This window comes from Ciconia boyciana, chromosome 10, assembly GCF_034638445.1.
Source record: "Ciconia boyciana chromosome 10, ASM3463844v1, whole genome shotgun sequence".
Classification (NCBI taxonomy): Eukaryota; Metazoa; Chordata; class Aves; order Ciconiiformes; family Ciconiidae; genus Ciconia; species Ciconia boyciana.
This window is the reverse complement of record NC_132943.1, coordinates 12,551,846-12,576,868: the sequence shown is the minus strand read 5'-3', so window position 1 is coordinate 12,576,868 and position 25,023 is coordinate 12,551,846. Positions and strand designations below refer to the sequence as shown.

The 25,023-nt window shown below is 39.0% G+C and overlaps 1 protein-coding gene and 1 long non-coding RNA gene across 3 annotated transcripts; one reads left to right on the top strand and one right to left on the bottom strand.

Annotated features, from left to right (window-relative positions):
• The first annotated feature begins 41 nt into the window (after nucleotides 1-41).
• Nucleotides 42-14,463, top strand: LOC140657242 (uncharacterized). The gene is made up of 3 exons (XR_012044256.1): nucleotides 42-74; nucleotides 4,820-4,916; nucleotides 14,018-14,463. It is a non-coding gene; the product is annotated as an uncharacterized lncRNA (long non-coding RNA).
• CCDC14 (coiled-coil domain containing 14) lies at nucleotides 13,293-25,023 on the bottom strand. Of its 2 annotated transcripts, none has more exons than XM_072873965.1 (13): nucleotides 24,933-25,023; nucleotides 24,182-24,237; nucleotides 23,618-23,693; nucleotides 22,840-22,912; nucleotides 22,605-22,745; nucleotides 21,331-21,525; nucleotides 21,106-21,200; nucleotides 19,578-20,154; nucleotides 18,904-19,045; nucleotides 18,200-18,279; nucleotides 17,546-17,764; nucleotides 17,333-17,465; nucleotides 13,293-15,925 (listed from the first exon to the last, which is right to left on the bottom strand). In XM_072873965.1, exons 1-13 carry the CDS (start codon nucleotides 24,963-24,965, stop codon nucleotides 14,941-14,943), a joined length of 2,805 nt encoding a protein of 934 aa, XP_072730066.1. In that variant the 5' UTR covers nucleotides 24,966-25,023; the 3' UTR covers nucleotides 13,293-14,940. The 2 variants fall into 2 exon arrangements, with proteins under 2 accessions (XP_072730066.1, XP_072730065.1); XM_072873964.1 differs by having other exon boundaries at nucleotides 13,294-15,925; nucleotides 21,286-21,525.

Genomic DNA, 25,023 nt, shown 5'->3' with positions numbered 1-25,023 from the left:
TACTGGAGTGTTGCAAGATGTCTACCATGAAGATGAAGAAATAAAACCAGGCCCAAAATAAGACAATAGTAAAGGTGAGAGATCCAGATGAATTATGGTAATATATGGCTGTTTATCAGTATGCTCGCTGGAACAAATGAGATTCAGTGTTTCTCCCACACTCAGTAACCTACTGCTACACAGAAGGTGTCTCTTGAAAGGTACCTTGATAGTTTTATGAAGCGAGGTGGGTTTTTTTTAAGATCTAGAGGTATTTCTGCTATCTCTTAATTATTCTTAAATTGGATTATTGCTCAGACTACTTATCTCATTAGTAGTACTGATTTAGCACCCTCATGGGCCACCTTCTCAGTGTTTCAATAGAAAGAACAACCTTGCTGACCAACTAGAGTTTCTAGATAGGGGTGAGAAGCATAGAAGAGGAATGGACATTTCCATATGTGAATAGAAAGTGTCGGTCTTCAGACTTGCCACTTCCCAATGCTTTTGTAGACGTTAAAAAAATCAGTTACAATTTTACCCCTTAATGAAAAAGAGAGAGGCTTCCTACCAGTTGTCTTTCTCTGAATACATAGAAGTTGGAAAACATGCTCACTTCAGTTGAAACATTGCATTCATTTCACCCTGAAACATCCAAAAGGCTGGGGTTAGAAACAACCAAAAAAGACTCCAAAATCAACCCCCAAAATAAACTGCAGAAAAGAAACCGTCAGCCTATGTGTTTTGCTGCCAGAGTTTCATTTTCAACTGGAATTGTTTGACATGTTTATATGTTGCACATACTGCTTTTATCCTGGAGTACGAGTTCATTACTAACATAAATGTGTCTCTCATGTTAGCTGAAAATTGGAAATGAGCGGTAGCCTAGTCACATCAAAGTGAAATGTTTTCACCACATCTATGCAGCTCCAGAAACATTTTAATTTCTTTACCGCAGACTTACAATGTAATTTGATTTGGGCAGCTTTCTATATCTCAGCTTCCCTGCTTTTAAATGGAGGTTCTAATAATAATTAATTACACATGTTTTTTGCCTATCTGTACTAGACTTTCAGGACTACAACATTTACACTGTCTTTTTCTCTATACGTATCCCTCATCTTCTAAAACAGAATTTAGTTTGCAGTCTTTTAGCCTCATAACAATACGAATAATTATGTTGACTTCACAGAAAAATGGCCTTAATTAATTAACAGATGTGCTGGTTTTGGCTGGGATAGGGTTAATTTTCTTTATAGTAGCTAGTATGGGGCTATGTTTTGCATTTGTGCTGAAAACAGTGTTGATAATACAGGGATGCTTTCGTTACTGCTGAGCAGTGCTTACACAGAGTCAAGGCCTTTTCTGCTCCTCACCCCACCCCACCAGCGAGGAGGCTGGGGGGCACAAGGAGCTGGGAGGGGACACGGCTGGGACAGCTGACCCCAACTGGCCAAAGGGCTCTTCCACACCATATGGCGTCATGCTCAGCATATAAAGCTGGGGGAAGAACAAGGAAGCGGGGGGATGTTCGGAGTGATGGCGTTTGTCTTCCCAAGTAACGGTTATGCGTGATGGAGCCCTGCTTTCCTGGAGATGGCTGAACACCTGCCTGCCCGTGGCAAGGAGTGAATGAATTCCTTGTTTTGCTTTGCTTGTGTGCGCAGCTTTTGCTTTCCCTATTAAACTGTCTTTATCTCAACCCACGAGTTTTCTTGCTTTTACCCTTCTGGTTCTCCCCCCCATCCCACCTGAGGGGAGTGAGCAAGCGGCTGTGTGGGGCTTAGCTGCTGGCTGGGGTTAAACCACAACAACAGAATTAGCTAGAAACTCAGACTCAGATCAGACTCCTATTCATCAGTAGAGGCATTCAAGTGCTAAATTATTTGCAACAAGTCTTATAATAAAAGCTTGAACAGTTTCTCTAGTGCAATAGACTTTTTTCTCTGAGAACATTCCAAAATAATTTGTTATATGTCTAAAGAACTGAGCATATGAACAAAGTAGTTTTTTCATGGAACTGCAGCTTTTAATAAGTTAATCTCATTAAGGCAAATGTAATGATAGGTTGAAACCAACAATTTATCAAATAGATCTAAAAACACATGCTAAGCAAAACAAAAATACATGTTTTCATTATATATTGAAAACTGCCTCAGTACTAATAGATTGATTGCTGTTAACACACCTCTACCTGAGGCTTTAGGCTCTACAGCTGCTATTGGAAAGCCCATTTCCTCTTTACACACAATCTTTATCTGAGGCATCAGTTTTATCCAGAACTCATTTGGCTTCAATAAAGCTGAATAATGAATTTTAGCATTTTTATGCAAGTAACATCATCTGGTTTTAATGTGGCTATGCATGTGTGCAGTTTAGAGAGAAGGTAATTAAGAAGGGACAGTAGGGTTGTGAAATTATGTATGGTACCAAAGAAAGCATGTCAAGCTTATGTCAAGCATATTTTTCCTGCCAGTACAGGACTACGGAATATCAGCTGAAACTTCAGGGCAACTTATTTATGACTGAACGAAATACCATTTATTATCACAGCATATAAATAGCTTCCAAAGTGCTTTGTCTCATATCATTGAAGCCAAAAGGCTAAAAGAATTAAAAACTCAATTAGCTACCTGTTTGGGTATTAAGAATTTCTCTAGTTTTGTTATAGAGTGTATGAGCGCATACAGGTTATAAACTCATGGTTCAGGATTTACCACTAGTTGCATAGGAGCACTATAGTCAGACTGAAAGTTCTCTAAAAGACAGGGAACAAGCTGTGATGCAGAGCCAAATTTAACTTTAAAAAAGATATTTAAAGTGAGGTAAAACAGAAAAATAGTTAAATCTTAAATTTACAGTACATTGGGAATTGTTGCAAAAATTAAAAAAAACATAAAAGAAGGAAAACATAGTTCTGGAAAATATAAATTAATAGCTCTAAGAGAAAATAATCTTGTAAAGAAGTAGGAAGGAGCTTGGAACACCCCACTAGTAAAAAAAAGCTTAAAAGTTTTGCTGAACAACGTAATGAACAGCAATGTGGCATGGCAACAGAAAATAAAACCACAAAATAGTCTGGAGAAGTACTGACCGTGCAGGTGGGGTGTCACTGCCAAGGGAGGGCTGGTTCCCTGTATGCCTCTGGGACGGCTGTGCTCAGGCCTGGGCACTTCATTCACTGCTACGGGGCTGACATCTTGAAAGCGTATCAGAGGAAATTGTGTAGGGGCTGGAACCTGACTCATGAGCAAAGGGAGTAAGTTGCTCAACAGTTTGGGTAAATGATGCCTCCTAGAGCAGTCAGTCACTAACAACTAATATTTAGTGTTAGATGATGACAATCTAGGGCTTCCCGATGTCACTGGTTATCTCTCCACTTTCTGTCCCTTGCTTGAGGGCATTATTAACATCTGGCTTCTCTGTGTCTTGGAAGATGATGCCACTAGCCCCCAAAATGACCTCTACAGACTGATGAGAAATTATCCCATCTCCCAGAATCCCATATATGCCTTGGATTGCAGGCACCCAAGGGCATTATATCTGCACTACCATTTTAATTAGATTTGATGTTTCCAAAGAAACAGCATACCTCATGCCTGCTAGAGCTAACTGGAATCCTTCATAGGACCAGGCATGCCTAAACAGAAAACAAAGGCATTCTAGCAACAATTCTTTGAAAATAAAATTACAGAGGAGAAGCCTCAAAGTAATAGAATATAAATTGTGATGACACCTAACTGCGAAGGTGTTTTGGTGACTCAGCCATCCTGGAAATGGAAAGACGGACGATCTAACCAGCCAGCCGTCTGCTGCTGTCAGTTGTGCAGAATGTTTTTTCCTCCTTTATCTACAAAAGACATTTTCTCCCTATCTCAGCTGATTTTTTCTCTCTCACTCTTTCTTACCTGTTTTTAGTCCCAGCCTGACTTTCACTGCCATTCACTGTCACTGTAATAAGTTTGGCCCGAGTCCTTTCCTTGAGCAATGAGGGAAGAGGTGGTATTCTTAGATATGTATATCTAATAAGATAGGCAGTACTACCTTACCTTGCAATCTTTAGAGCATTCATTCATGCTTAAATGACTTTTCAGATGATCAGAATGATACCAGGAGAGCTACAAAGCTTCAAAAGTCATATAGCATAGCAAGTTTCTACTATATGTATGTCTTCTTACAAAACTTACAGTCTTCACTTTGCTTTGCGCTCTTCAGGAAAATTGTATATCAAATGTAATGATGCAGGCAGCAGGTCCGGCATTAGAGCTCAGCAGTGCAGGGGAAAGACCTTTCCCAGGGCAGCTCCAGCTCTACATGGGAATTCCTCCTGAGAGACCAGGATCATCACAGTCACCAACTCGCACCCTCTCCAGATGTCTAGGGCATATTTTAAGCTTGTCTTTCATGAAAACATATAAATTAGTTGAAAATAAATAGGACAAAAGCATGATTTTCTACAAATGTGTTTGGTACATGCAATGCTCAGGTAAAAGATTGCTGACAGAGTCCCACTGTCAGACAAACCATACAACTGCATAAGGAAAAAATGCTTATGAAAAATCCTGCTGAAAACTGGAGTTTAGCAAGAAGTTTAACAATAATTCCTTGCTCAGCCTAATTAGAAAAAGTGGGAATATTCAAGGAGCTCCTCAGTACAAGTAATATAAAGCTACTAGGAGCTGTTCCTGAAAGCTAACTCCTGGGACCCTACAGCTATGTTGGCATTTGCCAGTCAAAACAGAATGTGGTGGAGTGAAAGTGTTTTGATTTACACCCATCTCCACAAATAAAAACAAATAAATTCAGTACTCTAAGCTTTATTTCATTTATTGTTTTGTAGGGATGGTCAAATGGTTAGCAGAAAGATGAAGGCATAGAGTCCAGAAATTGGTTGCTGTAGCTAAAGCTTGCTTATGTTTTCTTGGCTTTTTTTACAGGTAAGAATTTTAACATTCTTTCAATTACTTGCTCTGCATTTCTTAGGTCTTTGTTTAATCTCCAAAGCCTTTGCTTCATTGAAAATATATACTGTAATGATAACTCTAGTGAAAAGTTGTATATATTCTTACGTTATATATAAAGCCTCTTTAGATGTATAGTAATATATTTCAATGTCTTACTTTTGAAATACGTAAAAGGAAACTGTTCATTTTGCTCTCACTGTTATAATGTATGTAGCTTTATATAGAGCTTATCTCTGTCATCAGGGTTAAGGTAGTGATTTGTGTTTGTCTTTACGTAGCGACAGAATGAGTGGTCAGGAAAGCAAAGCTTTCATCTTCAAAAACCCAAAATAAAGCTCTCTAGCTTGTAGTAGTGATGCCACATTGCTGGGGTGATTTTTTGCAGTATTTCTTTAAAACTGGTTTTCTATTACTAGATACAGGTTATAGCTAGTGCACAACTGAAAAGGGTAAGAAGGACATTTTTATTTAAAAACCAAGCCTCGGTTTCATATCTTTTTGGATTGTGAGTAGCTTCACTAATAAGTATCAGTCCTTGATCTGACTGGAAGCAGATTCAGAATGGCTGTGCAAAGGCAGCCCTTTAATGTTATAATAAATTAGTGATTTGGGTACATTTCTTACTAGCAAACTGCTTCTTTTGTTCCAGAAGCACCAGACACGCAAACCTGCATTTATCACAAAGTCTCAAATCTTCGTTCATTTGTGTTAACCTTTTCTGTATATAGGAAAGCTCTCTCTTGTAAGAAATGGATCAGGAGATGTCATCTTGGTACTGATCCCTTGGGGGAAGTGGTGATAAAAGAATAATACAGTGATTCTGGATTAACCAACAGAGCACACATATAAGGGTTGCACAGATTTCAGTGTGGTGATTATCGCTGGTTGTCCACTATCTGTAGATAAAATATTTGCTGCCCTCAGCAAAGGAAGCTGAAGAGTATGGAGTTAAATCTTTTTCCTTAACTATTCTGGGATGACCCTTTAAGTCCTTTCCTGCCTGTGGAAAAAAAATCACTATTCATTAAAAGCCGGATACCCCTCTAGTAGTAGTCCTAATATTCTCTAGATCAATGGAAGCCTTTGGTAAATACATTGGGGCTGAAGCATGAGAATATAGCAATTTATTATCAATTATGGATGGAATAGGAAGAACAGAATAACTGCAAGCTTAGTTAAAGCATCCCTTCAGCTATTAGCTTCTCTGTTAAATAATGTAAGCACTGAATAATCTAACAAATACAGGTCCTGATCCTAAAACTGAGATGCAGAGTGCCTTCACAGGCTTGGAGCCCAGACACTTACACTGATCTCAAGCACACAAACTTTAATGAGCGTTCTTTGGGGAACTTGGCTTGGAAATTGAGTGTCCTTGGAAGTTAGAGCCATGATTTATAATGAACTACCCACAGACATTCAGATGCCATTATGGTAGGAATTTGTTTCCTCCAGTGGGTAACCGAGAAAGACTCTTACCCCAATAAGGGTTGCATTGGAAGGAAGATGGGAGCAGAACCATGTACAACATGATATTTGCAAGGAGAGAGTACGGCAGGAAGGAAAGGGAGCAGCATTAATATATAAGCATAAAGCCGCAAAGATCAGACCAAGAAATGCACAACTGCCCCAGAAAAAAAATGAGCAGTCTTCTCAATGTTAATGGAATGATGTTTCCAGATTTGATCAACCATAAGTGCAATCATCCAGAAGAACTGCATTAATTGTAATCTTGATTTAATTGTCAATATTTGCAAGAGGTGGATGGGAACAGCAAGACTAGTTAATGTGCCCTTAAACTATCAGAATAACTCCTTTAGAAACTAAAATCCTGCAAAACCACAAACATGAAATCTTTAATGACTTAAGCGTACTACACAGCCAGACTGTCTAGAGCATAGGCTGAGAATGATCAACTTCAAGGCTTGTGACCCAAGTAATGAATCTTCTTGCAAGCCTGTAATCTTCAAAAGGAGAAGGGGGGTTTTTTTGCTAATTTTTGGAGCCCTGACTGATTTTCCAACAAAACCCAGGCACTGTAAAATGACTTTCATTTGCAGTCCTCCCAGGTCTCTGTAAAAGGAAAACTAGTCTTTCAGTACATTTAGGCTAGGTATGTTCCTATTTAAAAGGTGAAGAAGCTGCTGCTCGGTTACTTCAGCAGAGGGGATCCAGCTGAAGCAGCCAACTGGGGGGGAAATTTCTAGACTTTTAGAAGTGGTCTCTCGATTTTAGAAGCAAAATGTTTCTCATTGTGGCTTCTGTGGGATTAAATGACTGATGAAACAGTGTATTGGGAAGATGTGGCCAAATCCAAAGTAACCACTTTCTGCAGCGTGGCTGGATGACAACAGCTTTTGTTGTAGCTGGGTAAAACAGTGTTTTAGACATGCCCAGAGCTGTTTACAAAGGAAGAAAACTAAATCAGCATCAGATAACTTTTAGAAATGATCTCTTTTGTACTGTTATGGGCACAAAATGTAGAAGTCATGTAAGATCATACTTGAAGACCCTTAAGCAAGCAGGGGCTAGTACTACAAGCACAGGACTGCGTCCTATCACTTCTGGAACCTTTGGTGGCAGTTTCTAAGAAGGCCGACAGAATAGATTTAAAAAACATCTCAGTAATTTAAAATATTAATGGTGAACATGTGTTGTAACTGTAGTTAATTAAGCATTGATAAAAGAATCTGAGCGTAAACAATTACACACTCCCTAGAATATTTCCTGTGTGGCACTAACAATAGCAGCTCTTCCATACATGGCCTGAGACAGTCTGCATGAGCGGTGTCTGAGGCTCCTCGGCGGGTTTGTGGTGATGACTCCTGCTCTTGTTTCCACAGCCAGCTGCTAGGCAAGAGGCTCTGCTGTAGTGAGTGTGCTCTGAGCCTGGCTTTCCAAGCAGTGCTTTCTCGGGGGACGATCTTAACCCTTTTGTAAGGATTAGGGTCGGGCTATGAGATGGCAGAGACAGAAGTGGAGTAAAGACAGTGATGACACGTGAGGGAGTGTTTAGCGCGTTCACCAAGCACAGTGAATGAATGGGGCTGGGCTGTGACTCCTTGGTCCATACGCACGCTGCTGGCTGTTGTCTCACTCGACATCGCAGTCGACATTGCTGCCTATGCTTGCAGAAGGAAGGTAGGTATTTGTGACTCCTCGAGGTGGGGCATCTCAGAGCTTCTTAACAGCATAGCAATGGTTGAAGGACCGTGTTCAGGAACGCTCCTGGGAAGAATTAGGAAGCTTGAACAGGCAAATGCCTATATTTGTGCAGTATATGTTACACTAAGCACATTGGATTGACGATGAATAGTCTTTTTAAAATAAAAATAGTAGGTGCTTTTGAAAGAACTCACTTCAGAATCTGATCTGAGCTTGTCATTTCTTAGTCAATGGCTGCTATGAAAGTAATCACTTAAACTCTAGCTTCATTACTTACAGGGAGGCTCCACCGTGCTCTCGCACAGAGGGTCGTGGTTTAAAAGCTGGATTAGGTCGCCACATTCCTGTGTGCTTGGTGTTACAGAGGGAAGGTGAAAATCAGTAGCCCTTAAATTTCAAGCCTTGGCCCAGGGGCCAGTGTGAGTCGTAAAAATGCCATGGTGAAAAATTCTTTGAACAGAAATGCAAACTTTGGTTGGAGACAATGCTAGTGCTGGAGAGAGCCCAATGTCACGGTGAACTGCTGCATCTCTGCAGACTGGGAGGAAAGGGGGACGAAGGTTGAGGGACCGTATGGGAACATCTGCACAGAGCAATAATTCTGTGTTGTCTGTCTGAAGTCTTGGGGGCAGAGCAGAGTTCTTGGCCCTGCTTCGCTTGTGTTTCTTGGAAAGGGGGCGCTGGGCAAGGGTGATGTTGGGATGATCTTAGTTCTGAGACTAACTATGAAAGAGAGCTGGCATTCCCTAGGGGCATAAAGAGAACCTGAAACTGATGTTAAAACTATTTATATTCTAGATTATGCCAAGAAAAATACTTTACACTTAGCTTAATATCATAATTGCAAGTCCAAAACCATCACTGCTAACTTCTAAATACAGAATAGAATCTGGGAGGAGGCAGTAAGAAAATATATGTTTTGGCTGTATGATTGCAGCAGAGAAGTAGCCAGAATTCATCATGGGCTTGGACAAAACCAGGAGTCTTAAAAGAAATAATACTTCTAAGTAGTCTTTAGACATGCAAATGCTTAAAGAGCCTATAAACCACATAATGTTAACTGTAGCACAGATGGCCACTACACTTCAACTAGTTTAAGCTGCTCTTTTTCCAGTCAGTAAAGCACCATTCTTACATTGTCTTTGGAGCACAGGGTAAAAACTTCAGTAATGGATGTTCCCACGCGTGCGAAAAGGAGATTTTCAGCATGTGCCATCGCTGGTGAACTTGCAAGACTACTGGTGTCACTTCATGACTGGGGGTTGTTGCGTGGCTGTGCACTGTGACTGCAGTCCTGCGTGTGGCCAGGACAAACGTTTAAGAGTACAACTGGAGAATCTATATTTAAGAGTACAACTAGAGAATAATTCTCTATATCTAGAGAATATAATCTCTATATTCTCTCCACTCTGTGTCCTGATAAACAGAATGTGTCTGCAAAAGCATTTAGCTTGGTGTTTGGTCTTCAAACAGCATGTGAAATCATTCACTGAAGATGCATTTAGGTAAGACCACAGTATCTGTGTAGATCACAGCTGACATCTCATTTACACATTATTTTTTTCCTGAAAAAGATAATCATGTAACTGTGGCACTTCTGTCAAGCATTGGAAGGGAAAGCAGTGCATGACCATGGGATTGACTAATCCACATCTGCACAAAGATAATCTGATGAATACTGCTCTCCTCACAGCTGCACCATAGCTTACTGGGAAGCCTTTGAGGACTCCTGACAAGTGTAACAGGGGATTGCCAATAACTGAAGGTGTGGACTACTTAGAGAGGTACCTTTCCCTTGCCTACACTGTGGTAACAGATGAAAAGAGCTGAAGTGAATACACTTACAAAGACTGTTAAAGATTGCAGAAACAGTCCATTTTCACAGCTTATGCACTATGTGCAAACATACTTGATCAAACGTAATACTAATTAAAGGCTGGGGGAAAGGACAGGTTGTTCTGTTCAGGCTCCTGTCCGGTTACAGCTCAAATCGTAAGAACAGTCATGGAAGTTACTGTCACTCTTGATTTCACCTTAAAAGCAGATAGGCTATGAAAACCTTATGAAGTCTTTGATTAACTTGGACACAGTAGTGAGGCAGCAATCCTTTGCGTCTGCAGGGAGCTACCACCATTCCCCAGTTCTTTGAACGAGACACTGGGTTATAGACACTCATTGCTCAAGAAGTCAGAGCAGGAAATTATATATGGGTTAAACTCAAGTATCCTAGATTCTGGAGTACTGCCCAAACTTTTCCCTTTTCCTTATGGAAAAGGGTTCATAAAAGGAAAGTGACTGTTAGGAGCTTGATGAAAAGTTTTCAGAGTTCCTTTCCTTTCCACATCACTGGAAAGTGCAGATGCCAACTTCACAGAATATGCTCTGTAAAAATGAAACTCCTGTATCTTCTCTCTGTGGCTACAAGAAAAATCTAGAGGAGGCTACACGATCACTGAAGTTGCAGCTGCTGAGCTGTTCCTTGTAAATTAATCCTTGGAACATGAGAGATGTTTCACAGCAGCTATTCCTGAACATAGAACAATGATTTCATGTTGCATATACAAATTCCATATATCCCTTATATTTGGAAGCTGATACAGTGATGGACAGAACCTGAAACCAGCTCTGCTGGCCAAGCTGGAAAGTTCTGCTGAATACTTGTTTGTCTGTATGACCTGTGATAAAAAACCTCCTCAGCCCAACTAGTTGCGCTTTTCCCAACTTGGCATCATAAGGTTCAACTGTAAATCCTTGTAAATACTGAAAATATACTATAAAAGAACTTATTTTATAACTACTTACAATACGGTGGCAGAAAACCTTAAGCTGTTTTTCCATGACCACAGGAAAACAGCAGGTGTAGAACAGGCCTTCAGACACGGAGGAGATGGTTCCTTTTGAACTGTCTCTGCTATCTCATGGCTGTTTATGCTCCTGTTAGCCTTGCTCATTCAAACATCACCTCCTGGCTACAGAAACTGAGGCACCACAGCTGGCTGCCCTTTATCTGATCCTTCAGCTCTGAGTGAGGTCCATGCTTTTCCAAGACAATGTATCTACCTGAATTTAAATACCACCTTTTCTTCCTTAGAAACAATAGCAAAATTCCATGTGCAACACAAAAATGACTTGCGTAGTTGACACTGGCCCAACTCATTACTGTATTCTCTTGCCTCTCCCAAGATATCCTAAAGGATCCTTAACAAACCTGAAACAGAAGCGGAGCTTGAATTCTGTCACAAATACACTTTGATTCCTCTACCTATGACCGTCCCTCATTGTAGGGATGCATCCAAAACCAGAAGTCAAATGATTGTATTTCTCTTTTTGGAGTGGTTGGCATGAGTGCTGGATTTACACAGGTAAAAATTCTGTCCTGCTTCCAAATAGAAAGTTAGTTTTTAGCAAGGGTAACCAGGGCTGGTGGGGAAACAAAGTTTTGTGTTGGAATCTAGCCAGGTAGCTCAATCAGTTAGATGAGACTGAAAAGTTCTTAAAAGTAGTGTGGAGAGGAATGTATCTAAGCCCATGAAAGATACAGGCCTGAGGTCTACTTGCTTGCAACAAGGATGAATCCTACTAACTCCCAACTTATGCAACGACAAGCACTTGCCATATCCTGGATGGTGAAGAGCAGCAATATAGGCTGCAGTATGACCTGCTCCAACATTCCAAGCATGGATGTTGACAAAGGTGATGCCTTTGGTCCATAGTGATTTCTACCTTGTTACTACGGGAATGAGAAGAAATAACTTTTAAGCTGTTGTAGGCACCAAAGGTAAGTATTTCTTTCTACTCAGTCACCTGGGATCTTACTTGCTACGTACTTCTGACCATATGCCAATTTGAGTGGTCAAAATGTGCAGACTCTAGGATTTCCTTTATTTTCTGTAGATATTATTTATAACATACAACACATTAAAAGAACAATTTTGTAAGAGATGTTATCATTATTTATCTTCTGTTGAGCCTTACTGAATACTACAGCTATGTTGACTTCCACAGTTTCAATATCCTTGAGTTGAATCCTGGAAGCCCTTCCCACCTTTTAAAGACTTGCATATTTGATCTTGCTGGCTGGTTTTTGCTCCACAACAGTGCACATTCATAAAGCCCATATATGGGAAATTTTTTATTTCATTTAAAGTTGCTCTAGCTCTGCTTGACATATCCGAGTACAAAACAAACTATATTAAAGATGACTCCTCCTTCCTATTTCTTCTTCTTAGCTTCTCCTCCTTCTAAGAGAAGGATAAACATTACAAACCTGCTCATTATCCCCAAAAAGGTTTTCCAGTAGTCATCTCATGCTTTGATAGAACTAACTTTGTAAAGATGAACAGGACACAAGTAAGATGGTGTAACATCTTCCCTGTTGAGATAAAAGTGAATGCAAATGCTCTCAATGCGAGAAGCACGTGCTTGGGCATCTTGACACCACAGCTGCTTTATGCAGATTGCAACTAGCTTTGGCCAGGACAAATACCCTCCTTCAATTGGAGTAACAGTCCTAGCTGCAAGAAGAAAACTCAGTTAGTTTGTCTACTAATGAATATTCTTCCAACCTTTTCTCAGTCTTCTCATGAGTTTTAAAGACTAGAATTTATTGTAGCTTGTCTTTAATCCATGCCATAATCATTGCTTAAAGCTTGCTTTGCTTCTACACTGAAACCGCTTGTAAATATTTAATTAAAACATGTTCACTTTCATACCATCAACCTTATTTTGAATCTGAGCACAAATAGTGTGGAGAATAATAAGAAATCCAGGCCAAGCCTTAAAAGCATTCTAAATCACTGAAGTCACTATTTAGTCTAACTTTCCTTTTTTGAAGCAGGAGTGCCAGTTGGCATCTTCTGTAGTATGTGTTGTCTTCATACCTTTTTATTGCTCAATTACTAGTAACTAAAATAATCACAGAACTGCTCCACAGCACAATGTATGGATAGTGCCCTAACTTTAAAACAAGTTCATTCAAGCAACTAATCATGGGAAAAAAATAAAATTATTCAAAGTGGTAAATCTTGAGACTTCTGTCCTACAAGGAAACATAAGAGGCCAGCATCAAGAAGCACAGTAATGGTTTGGGGGGGGGGGGGGGAGGGGAGGGACACACAAACCCAAAAAAACCAACACTGCAAAAAAAAAAAAGCAGTCTTAAATTCAGGTCCTTATAGTGCTGTTCCCTTTTCCAAAGATACTTTCCCTGAAAAACCATGAGTCATGAAAAACAGCATTCAAGCACTGCTAAGGGTGTAAGAGGAACAGAATGGTAGCAATAACACCACTCTCCCATACCTATAACTTAAAAACTTGCACTATGCATATTTGTGACACTGAGATCCGGAAAGCCTCGTCAAGGAGAACAACAGACTGCAATCATTCCCCCCTCCGCTCCCATTCCTGTGAGAGCCAGTTTAGGTAACTCAGTCCAGACTCTCTGTATTTATGCCCAACACATTTGACACCTCAACAACTGTGGAATTTCCATGACTTCCTCACACTATATACTAGTGCTTCACTAACTGTACCGGTTTGCCAGCTTTCACTAATGCCTAATTTGTCTCCTTTGTGTCAGCCGAAGCCTGTTATTGCTTCTGTTCCTCAGCATCAGACTGTTCTGTGTTTATCTACTGGTACTATATTCTCTTTTACTTTAGATAAAATCAAGCATCTGTAAAAACTATGACCTAAAACAGAATTGTAGAAAAGAACAGAACTTTGATGGTTCTTTTCTTGCTCTCATCTGGACTTCCCACTTAATTAACTTCTTTCTTCAAGTACAATGCTCAAAACTGAAAATTGAGTTTTACCAGTGATGAGTGAAAAAGGTATGTTTCATGTATTTTATAGGACCTACCATATACTGCAAATACCCATACAATGGCTGCATTTTTTTTTTTTTTGAACAGCACAATCCTGACTTATCAATTGTAACTCTCGGTGTTCCTACAGAGCTGCTCTGTAGCTAGCTCTTCCCTGGCCTCTATCTGTGAAACCTCTTGCCCATGTATGGTACCTGCGACTGCTCTTCAGGGGACAACAACAAAAAAATTGGTAAACAAGGACATTTAATTTAGCCTTCTGCACCTAAGTTCCTCTTTAAAAAAACCCCAATTTTAAGTGATCCACCTAGTCAAGGCAGAACACTTTTTAAGTTCAAGACAGCTCCACTTTCACCAATTAAACTACCACTTCTTGATTAAACTCAACTTGGATTAAGAAGCAATGCAGCTGAATAAGAAGTCCTGCCCACCTGTTTCTTTGATATTGACACTACTGTTTGCACATCTTCATGGCGAACCAGAACAAGGAGCTAAATTCTTGAAATATGTTATCATAACCAAGGAAAATAACTATGCATCCAATTTTATAACAGTCAAATTATAATGAAATAAAAATTTCTCTTTATCACATCTGCAAATGACTTCAAATGCATCTCTCTCAATGCTGCTCTTACTACTTTGAAAAAGCACACAGAAAAAACATGCAAGTGTACTTTATCCTTTAATAGAAAAACTGTATTACTAACAGCACACTGGTTTCTTAAACAGTTATCAGTGCTGTTCTAAGAATTAATTTTGCAATTAAAGAGTATAAACCTAAGTCATAATTTAAAAAAAGGCATTTATACCAGTTATTTGAAGTTATACACATCAAGGGAAGCAGCACCATAGCTTAATGAGGAACAAATCCCATCCATAATTTAAACAGCTAGGAACAAGTCATTTCATACCAAAAAATACAAATATTCGTATCAGTACCATATTTACTAATATACTTAAGAAAAACCTAAATAATCCAAAAAAGTGCACCCCATTTTGTTTCCTTATACTCATTGTTTCATAATGCTATTTTGCAGAGTTCTTTGTAACCTAGCTATGTTGGCATCCAAGGCTGCTAAGCTATTCTTAAAGTCTTCTTCATCTCGAGAAGTAAATGTTGAGAAAGAGGATGCACTCCATTCAGACTTCCCTGATATATCATCAAATGAAATGGAACTGAAATCAGCTATTTCACTGCCTTTTTTCTGAGAAATCTCTTTCTGAAATAGTATTGGTACACAAGGGTATGTACCAGGCTGAGGTTGATCTGGTTTGTGTGTGAAGTCTTCTGCAGCTCCACTTGGAGTGCCTTTTGGCCTCATTTGGACTTTGTCTCCTTCTGGCTTCACTTTATCCCCTGTAACTTCAAGCGTGTTTTCCATAGTCTTTTTCACACTGTACCCAGCACTTAATTTATCCAGAATAGTTGGATCCTTTGATATGTCACATCCATTCTGCTGCACAGAGTTTGAGAGCTCACAGTGGTAGTCCAACATCTTACAAGCCCCTCTGCTTTGCGGTAGCACACCAGTTGTTTCAGAGATTGGTTGCTGTTTTTTAGAGGCACTGCTAGTCAATGGAATATAAACAGTCTCATCCAACTTGTTTTGGTCATCTAGTAAAGTCCCAGAATCACTAACTGTGTCTGCATCTTGCTTCAGTGAGGTTAGTAGTATTCTGGGAGCTGATGTTCCTTCTTCTGAGAACATACTGTTTATCTTACTTCCTTCAGCAGCAAACTTTTCGTAGGCTGGATTTCGCATTTCTAATTCTCCACTTTTATTTGAGAACTGAAGTTCTGTATCTGTCAAAATATGATCCATTTCTAATTTTTTAAGGTAAGTCATTACTGAAGTACTCCCGGGAAACGGATCAGGTTGCATCTGCTTTTCATGGTCTTCTAAAAGAGACTTTGAGAGACCTTTTTCAGGTTTAGGCCTAATGTTGTCTACTGTGAGGTCAGACAGAAGCTTGGCCATACTGCCCTGCAAGGTTCTGTTAAGATAAGATCAATTAATGAGATTGAAAAATAGTCACTAAAAAAATAGTTAAAAACTTTTATATAACCCCAAAACATAAGATTCATCAGACTCATCAGCCAAAACATCAGGCAAAGTTACAAGTCTCTTTCTACATGTTGTCATAAAATGTAGTATAAATGTGAACCAGTGTAGTATATAGTGTGAACAAATGTAGTATAAATGTAATCCAGGTTTCTTGAATTTCCTTCTTCAGCTCAGCTCAATGTGCCTATAAAGTAACTAAAATAGCACAACCCAATGAAGCTCTTGAGATTATTCCTGATTTACCTGCTTTGAGTGCTACAAAATGGAATACATTGATATCGAGAAACTGTTACAAAGCATACAGAAACAGTTACCAAAATCAGTGAGAATTTTTTTCTGAATTATTCTTCCCATTGCATCTAAATAAAAAAATATAATAAAAGAAATAATTCTTCTCATTTTCTGCTTTGTACATCAAAAGAAATAAACGCTTAAATGCTTATGTATATAGCATATACACATACACATGTAATAAGACATCATTATACTACCATCTGGTGGTCAGTATAGTAGTCATAGAAACATGTAATGTGTCTAAAGTTCTACTAAAGAATCTGAAGTGTTGATTAAAAATTCAGACATTCCAATCAGTATCAACTATAAACAAGACAGACAACAGTTTAACTTCCTGTACCCATCATGTCCAAAGAAATTGTATGTACAAACTGCTTTGCATGTGCAAAAAGCTACTTAAGTCTCCCAGCTTGCCACTACATTCATCATAAAAGACCATGATGAAATAAATTCACAGTAATAGTTCTAAAAAATTGTGAGTAACACCACCTTCATTCAGTGATCCAAGAACTCCCACCTTTACCCATACTTAATATCTGGGTATAATTTACTTCAAATGTGTGTACAATTAAAGAAAGGACTGCTCATTCCCACAGGAAGAGCTTGCTGTGGGTCCTGAATACAGATCTTCAGATCAGTCTCTGAACCAGTGTAAAGAAAGAAAGAAAAAAAAATATCCCTCCTTAATTCAGGTTAAGAGTTAGTTTCCAAATTCAACAGCTTCACAGGAAGTATCAGTAGGTTTTCAGGTGCATGCACTTACCATGTTGCTCCTTATTGGCAGCTCTGCTATTAAGAGTTAAAACTTCGCACAAGTTAAGGCACATAGCATTTTACTTTACAACAGAACTCAAGTCATGGAGCATGACAACCCTGTTTTAAGAAAATTATAGCACCATTGGAGCAAAAGTAACTACGAAGAGGAGTTTTAGCCTATGTAACCTACTACCACCAAGACACTAAGCTTACAATAATCCAAAGTATGAGGAAAAAAAAAAAATGTGATGTCAAGAGGCAAAAAAAATAGCTTAGCCAATAGCACCTGGTTAATTCACGCAGTCTGTTAACTTCTGCATCACGCTGACGTAACGTTATACCCAAAATCTTATTTTCTTTCTCTGAAGCTTCCAGCTTAAAGTGAAGGCTCTTCACATTTGCTAATGCCTCTTCCAATTCTAAAATGCCAAGAAGAATTTACCTAATTATTTAAGTTTTAAAACACTAAATGAAGAATAAAAAAATTCAAAACACATACCAATCTTGAGCTTGGCAGAATGAATGTCATAATGCTGTTTGTTTTCAAGCAATTCTTCTTCTTTATCTTGAATATCTTTTGCAAGACGTTTATTTTCTTCTTTCTGACTTTCTATTATCTTAAGTAGTTCTTCATTTTTAGCCTGCAGTGACTCAAGGCCTTTCAGTGATTCTTTCAATTGACTCTGGAGCACCATATTCAAGGACTGCAAAGAAACTACTACCGAAAGCAAAACATAAAAAGTTTGTTTTGTGTGGCACAGTTTGAATTTCTAAATAAAACTAAGTTTTAAAATAATCTTGGTAATATGAATTTTGCTTACAGATAGAAGGGTTTTTTGAGGCAGCAAGATAAAACTCAAGCTTTCTCCTTAATTACGTGTCATCTTCATTTTAAGACGCACATAAGGAAAAATAATCTGCTCAGCAGCTGAAGAGCTGAGTCTCGCTATGTGGAGTCTAAACAGGCACAACAATCCATGCAAATGCAGTTGCATGATTAGACCCGCAACACTTAGTTCAGGTGCCACTAAAGGCCACAATATGTACTGTTATTTTTTATTGACATACTTATATCTTTATATGTCTGTATCTATTTAAATAAAGCTTTAACAAAAACGCCCTTAACAAGCATCATTCTCTATTAGTACTTTACATTCATAGTTGCAGCTCTGTCCAGATGTCTTCTCACTTCTTTCTCGTTCCCCGAGTTGCCGGTTTAATATTCTTAGTCTCCTAAATATGAATCGTGAAAAAACACAAATTCAGAAAGTTCAGAATAAGCTCAAAACCACTGAATTTTAAATTAGTTTGGTAAGAAGTTGCTACTGAGAATTAAATGTCACAGAATGTTTCAGAAACATCAAAAAGTTTTAATAATGCATTTTTCTTACATTCCTATATTTCTTCAACACAAAAGACCCTTTGCAAGTTCTGGTAAATATCTTTCCCTCTGTTCTGAAGTAAAGTGCTACCCAGTTATGTATTTGAGAGCTCCCCTGAAATGAGAGACATTTTTGCATTTGAGAATAGACTACAAAAGAATATAAGCAGGCTAACTACCTTGATACTGCAGTTTTCAGAGACAAAGATCCCACCTAGACCAATGCCCAATCATGATGTAACTGATGCTACCAAAACATCAGTATTAACTGACGTCTTGCTATGTGTTAATTATTTAAACTATGTAACCTTACCAACGCACCTTCTAATACATAAATACTGCACAGACAAGAATGAAAGGGTCGTAACACTTACACCATAACAATGCTAAAATATGCAATTTAGAACAGACCACTTTAAGATGCTTTAGGCATGTCATGTTTGCAGTAAATACAGAATCACTGACGAGTTACTAACCTACGCAGCTGGGCATTTTCACTTCTGAGAGGCTGTAAAGCTAGTGCTATTTCAGCTTGTATATTTGTACTCCCCACTACTGCTGGGAGCAATGATATGCAGTCTTCTATTTCACTCATCAACCTTAACATTTCTGAATCATCTGCAAGAGGTGATGGAAAAAAGACACCTTAAACATATAAACCTGCAATATGACAATATTTTATATGTGATTAAGCAATCTACAAAGTGATATTACAGTATCTACTTTTTTTCTCCAAGAAAACCTCATCTTTATTTTAACGGTATTTAGTTATTTAAAATTTTTAAGCTTGACTATGAAAACTATGCTTTAGATTCTTGATAAATCACAACCCACCATCTCTCCAACCAGCCTTGGTGGGATTGCTGTTACAATGTCTATGCTGCTCCCTTTCTCAGGGGAAAACACTGTATATGAAATGAGAACAATCCTTATCTTATAGCTGTTAGGATAATGTTAAAATACTCCAAAAAATAATTTAATACTTATCCAGAGTGAAACATGAAGCTATTAAAGTTGTGGAAAACCACTCTAAGATGTCACATATCATCTGACACATACAACTTCCAGAGATGGAAGTGCTCACTCATTTAACACAGCTCTTGTGTTATTCATATGTAATCACTCTACTGCACAATGAAAATGTCCTCACCTTGATCTGTTATCAGTGCTCTGAGCTCTCCCAGAAGATACTTTACAGTCTTAACTTCATGTGTTGCTTCTTCTGGACTTTCTTTTCTAGATTTTAGAACTTTCTTCACAAAACTTGTCTTACAGCTTGTATCTCTCACTGGGGCTATGTCAAGTACATTCAATCCATCTTCTTCGCTGACCGTGTCCTCACTGTGTTCTTCAGAAGTATCCTCCTCTTTATTACTTGAAGCATTATGTTTTGCTGGACAATGATGATGGTGCTTCTGTTCAGTCCTGCTGTTCATCATTTCATGTGATTGTAACAGGGCCAGGTGAGCTTGTATGCATCTTATCAAATCTGCTTCTTTTATCTGTTGCTCATGGTTTGGGGTCATCTCTCTGCCAGAAGATGATAGGATGAATGTAGGCACTGTAGAGTTACTTGATGCACCTGATGCTATACAAGGGATCACACTAGGAAGAGCAGTGGCAGACTGTATTTGCACAGCAGTAGTAGGCGCAGCAGAAACTACCGGGCAAACCACACGTCCTCCCATCTCTGGCCCACATTCATTGCCACCATCTACAGGAACACCCTGCATAAAGAATATTCATATTAAAAAACTAACATGATTTTTTTTTTAATCTTAAAAAAAACCAAAACACCCTTGTCTGACTCAATGTAGTTTTGATCATTCTTTGCAAATTATAAATGCAACCACAACTCATTAATTGCATCATTTTCCAGTATATTAAGGAGCAATTAAAATGTAAATCTGGTTTAGATTACCTTTATCTTAAATGTTACTGGCAACATTAAAGCACAGTTCTTTTTCAGCTGTTCTGTAAAGAAAAAACCTCAGCAGTGTTTCATTTGTTGTGGTTTTTTGCTTTATGAATACTCATTCCTTGAATCAAACCAGAACACGGAAGAAAAAAAAAATATATTCCATATTTCAATATTTTAAGTAGGTGGATTTCTTAAAAGCCAAGGACAGCACTAACTATACATGGACTGCCTGCAGATGGAAGGTAAGTCCACAGTCTTAGAGTTTCAAGGTGACAGCCCTTTACCACATTTCCCAAGGTGGCAGTTGGTACTCTCTGTCAGTTCTATTCCATACCCTGAAATACACAAGTATTTTAAAATGTGCCTCTGAGATAATACATAGTGTCTGAAGAAATAACCAACTTGATCATTGGCAGGGAAAAGCTATATGAGATAGGATTCTTTTATCAGGAGTTGGTTAATGATCCTAATGTGCGTTAGTAAGAATGTATTTATTAACAGTAATGAATAATTTCCTGCACCTTCCATGTTTGCTGTCTATTACAGAATTCACCACTATGTAAAATATATTTTAAATAGCAGTATTTTCTCTCATTATTTATTCTGTTCATCTATAGGCTGAAAGAGGCTTTTTTTTTCTTTAAGGAAAGTTATTACATAAAACCAAGAAAACCCACACACTTAAATAAATGTATAAATAAATAGGCAGTGCTAATTTAAAATGTTTATTAATAGTCAAAATCGAACTTTTACTTACTGACTGAATAGATAAGGGATTAGCCGACTCCTGCAGGGACAGAGCTGCTGTGGAGGTAGGTAATCGGTAATTAAAAGCTGTAACATTTTGACATCCTAAAAGAAAACAACACTCACAGATCAGGGCAATTTTGGGCAAAACTCGTACAGTAAAATAGCAGGCTCTAATAGTTCCACCAACCATGATTTGAGGTAGGAAAAGAAGTTACAGTAGGAGTTTCATTACTGTTCTGTGGTGGATGGCCAGTTATCAGAGACATCTGAGTTTGCACATGCTCGCACAGTTTCTGATGCATCACAGGAGAGTGTTGACTGCAAGGCACATGAATTGGTTGAACCAGCTGATTCTGTGCTGCACTGGAAAGCTCTTTCTCAGTGGAAGGTGTGGTGGACAAGGCAAGTTTTCTATTCGATATTGGCACTATAGAGAAAAGAACAAAAAACCCAGCTGAAGTTGTCTGTCTTCTTGATCTACACAAACCCACTGTGTCATCAGGCAAACTCTGGCAGGTTCCTTTGAAAAAGGAAACCGAAAGACCCTACAGCCTAAGATTCCAGCCTGATTTTTACTCACCAGCAAATTAATCCATCATTTCTTTCTTCTAGACAGAGCAACCTAACCCAGTTGGACAGACTGCTGTCCTTGAAAGAAGCAGAGAGATTTAATCCTACAGAAGGCCAGTTCTAAAATGCAATTCTTAAAATCTCTGCTTAGCTTCCTAAGCTTTTAGACTATTAGGAATAACCCATACCAAAGCACTCTCCAAACATAATTTTCTTATGTTGGGTATAATTAAAACTCCATATTTTTACAGTGCTGGAAAGATATCAGCTATGTGCTTACCTTCTACATTTCACAAAATAGCTGTTCTGTTACATACCTAGTCTACAGGCCCCACCTGTCTACTGGATTAGAAATCACACAAAAGAAACAGGGTAGAGAGAGGGAGAAACGCTAATAAAAAGTGAAATATTTCAACTGAGAGCAACTCAGCCTAGAGCACTCCATCTACCTTTCCATTCAAGTGCTCTGGCCACTAAACCATCTGAGTTATTATTTATTGCAATACTTTCCTGTTTCCAGAAATTGATCTTTGAGAAAAGCCTGGCTGGACACCTAACTCCAGGACAGTTTATAGCTGTGTACCCCAGAGACCAAGCACTGTAATGCCTCATCGTCCAAGAGAAATAGGGCACAGGTATTATCATTCTCCTCCATGCTTCCTACCAGCTAAACTTGATGATGTTGGTATTTGTAAACATACTCAACTTTCTTCCTTGTACATGAAGCTCAAACTTTTGTGAATTTTAGTAACTGTTTAGTAAACATTTAAGGTTTCTAAAAGGCAATGAGTACTGTCTATGTCCTTTTGTGGATCCAGCCCTGGATCAACCTATAACAAGTGACAACAATTACCTGAAGCCTTGTTATATCTCAGTAAGTTGAGGAGTCTCTCAATGTTGCTTGAGAAAAAAGCAAAACCAAGAAAGCCCACTTACCAATTTCTTTTCGGACGTGGGCAGGAGTAATGTTTTTTTTCAACCCTTTCTTCTTTGAAGTATTTCCTTTGGTTAGCAAAGGCTTGGAAGTAATTTTAATGGAAGCTGTTTTCCCAGGCTGTTTATGGATAGTCTCTCTTCCTGGTATTGGTCAAAAGAAAAACTAGTCAACAAAACAAATCAAAACAGTCTTACAAAAACTAAAAACATAACTTGAATTTTCAATAGGTACAACCTGTAGCCTCGTTTTGTAAGATACTCTTCAGTAAAGCTGCACAACGGTCAAGTCCATTATGAATAGTATCAACCTGCACAAAAAATACTGCAGTCAGAAAATGAGTATCACTGTTTTCTTTCAGTGAACCAAGATACTATTTTAGAGGTGAGTGTTCCGCACTCTGTCAGCTGAAAAAGAACAACTGATAATGAGCAAAACTATGTAATTTTCCATGTATTGCTTTGCAATTACACGAAAGTTTGCAAACATGCAATTTTTGCAAAAAAACTAAATTGTTTTCTTGCATATGTGTCCATTTGCTGCATTTTATGTTTTGATAATTGCATATGTGTGGTTTTTATTCTTAGTTCCATGTACAGTTAAGCTATTATCTACAGCCTATTTCTATTCTAGAGATAACTGACTCAGCACTACACAGAAAATAAGCACTGCAGCACTGACTCCATACAACTCACTCTTTTCAGCACAAAACCTAGCAAATATGGCTATACTTCTGCTAGGGCCAGCTCTAGTCCATAAACAGCATAGTTGTGTTTGCAAAATATATCCTGTGCCTTAATGAGATTTGTCAGAGCCAAACTCACTGTACACAAAGCCAACTTGCATGTATCTACAAGATGCAGTACAGACATTCTTGCTAGCTTTGCAGGAGCTATTTCCAGTCCAGATGCAGTAGTATCTAAATTAACCTGTTTTTCTTCTATTATTCAAGGTATTCCAATTTCCCTTCTCTTTAGATAACAGAAATGACTGTATTAAAAAGTCATTCAATTACCTGATCATCAGAATCAGTAGAATAGAGAGAGTATCCGGACTCCACATCAGAATGACATCCTTTTCTTAAGCCAAACCTGAAAAAGTCAAATTCACTGTTTATACTACCTCCTTAATATGCAGCAAAGTAAAAAATTTACTTTTATTCAATAATAGCAAACTAAACTAAATTAATTTTATCAAAAAACAAAATATCTTTCTCTTTCTGAAAACTTCGCACTGCTGCAACAAACTTGTTTAGCAGATATTAACAGCTTATGTCAAAGGAGAATTCAGTCTTTACTCAACAGTCTTACGAACGGCTAGTAACTATACAAATGCAATCTTTTATAAATAAAACACGCAGGGAGAGTCAACCCTGTGTTTCTACAGGCAGAATTTCTATTCAGTTTGTGTCCGTCTATTCATGGGCTGCTTAGAACCTGGCTGTACTGCCTTTCAGCTAAAACCACTTTCTGATATATACAAAGAATTTCTGGCTAGTTGTGAAGTATGACAAGTATAAGGTTCCCAAACACTCACACATACACTCAATCTTAGATAGTATTCACGATTAAGGTCTTACTGTTTTCTTCCATTTGTTAATTTAGCTGTTCCTGTTAGCCTTCCGGAAGACAGCACCTGTTGATTACAGAAATATACTTTGATTTTCATGAAGTACTTTCACAACATAATTGAAGACTACCATTGCCCACTAACTCCAAGAACTTTTCCTGAGGCAGATCAGTTAAAGGTAATTTACAGCTCTCAGAACAAGGAGGGGGCCCACCACTGCCATCAGTCTGAATCTTGTAGTTTTCACTTCACAAAACGTACCTTCAGAGCATGAAGCTTCATTAATTTCCGCAGCTTTCTACAGATACAGTAACTCACTTAATGACACGGTCAAGGGCTGACATACAAACATACGTTGCAGACTGCAACCAAGCTCTGTAAATACACACCTAAACTCTGGGGATTTCAAGAATCCCCTACGGTCGCTGCTCAAACCACAAATACACCAAGGTGGACGAACCCTCGAACAGAAAGCTTGCTGCGGTGCCCCTTACAGACACACACAGACCTGCTGAGCCCTGAGGAAGGGCTGCTGGGCTAAGCCAGGGAAACCACAGGCATTCGGTGCCGGAAGGCCCGACTCCCCCTCAGGAGTCGTTACGCTGATCGCCCAGCTCCGCACTCGGCGGGGACACGCTCCCATCCTCCCCGAGTAAGTCAGAGGTCTAGTGAGGCATCTCAAGAGCGGGCTGAGACCCGACTACAGACAAGGAGAGGCTCCAAACGCCCCTGCTCCCCCGGGACGCCCGCCCCGCACGCACCTTGCAGGGCCGCGCAGCCCCCGGCCTGGCCATGGCCCCGGCCCCGGCCCCGGCCCCGGCCCCGGCCCCGGCCGACGCGCGGGAGGGGCCA

Excerpts from the sequence above, each read along its gene's own strand:
- CCDC14 (XM_072873964.1), bottom strand. The coding sequence starts at position 24,965 with ATGGCCAGGCCGGGGGCTGCGCGGCCCTGCAAG. Across the intron at positions 23,694-24,181 it reads TTAACAAATGGAAGAAAACA|GTTTGGCTTAAGAAAAGGAT; the intron begins GTAAGACCTTAA and ends TGACTTTTTCAG. Across the intron at positions 18,280-18,903 it reads GAAAATGCCCAGCTGCGTAG|GAGACTAAGAATATTAAACC; the intron begins GTTAGTAACTCG and ends ATTCATATTTAG.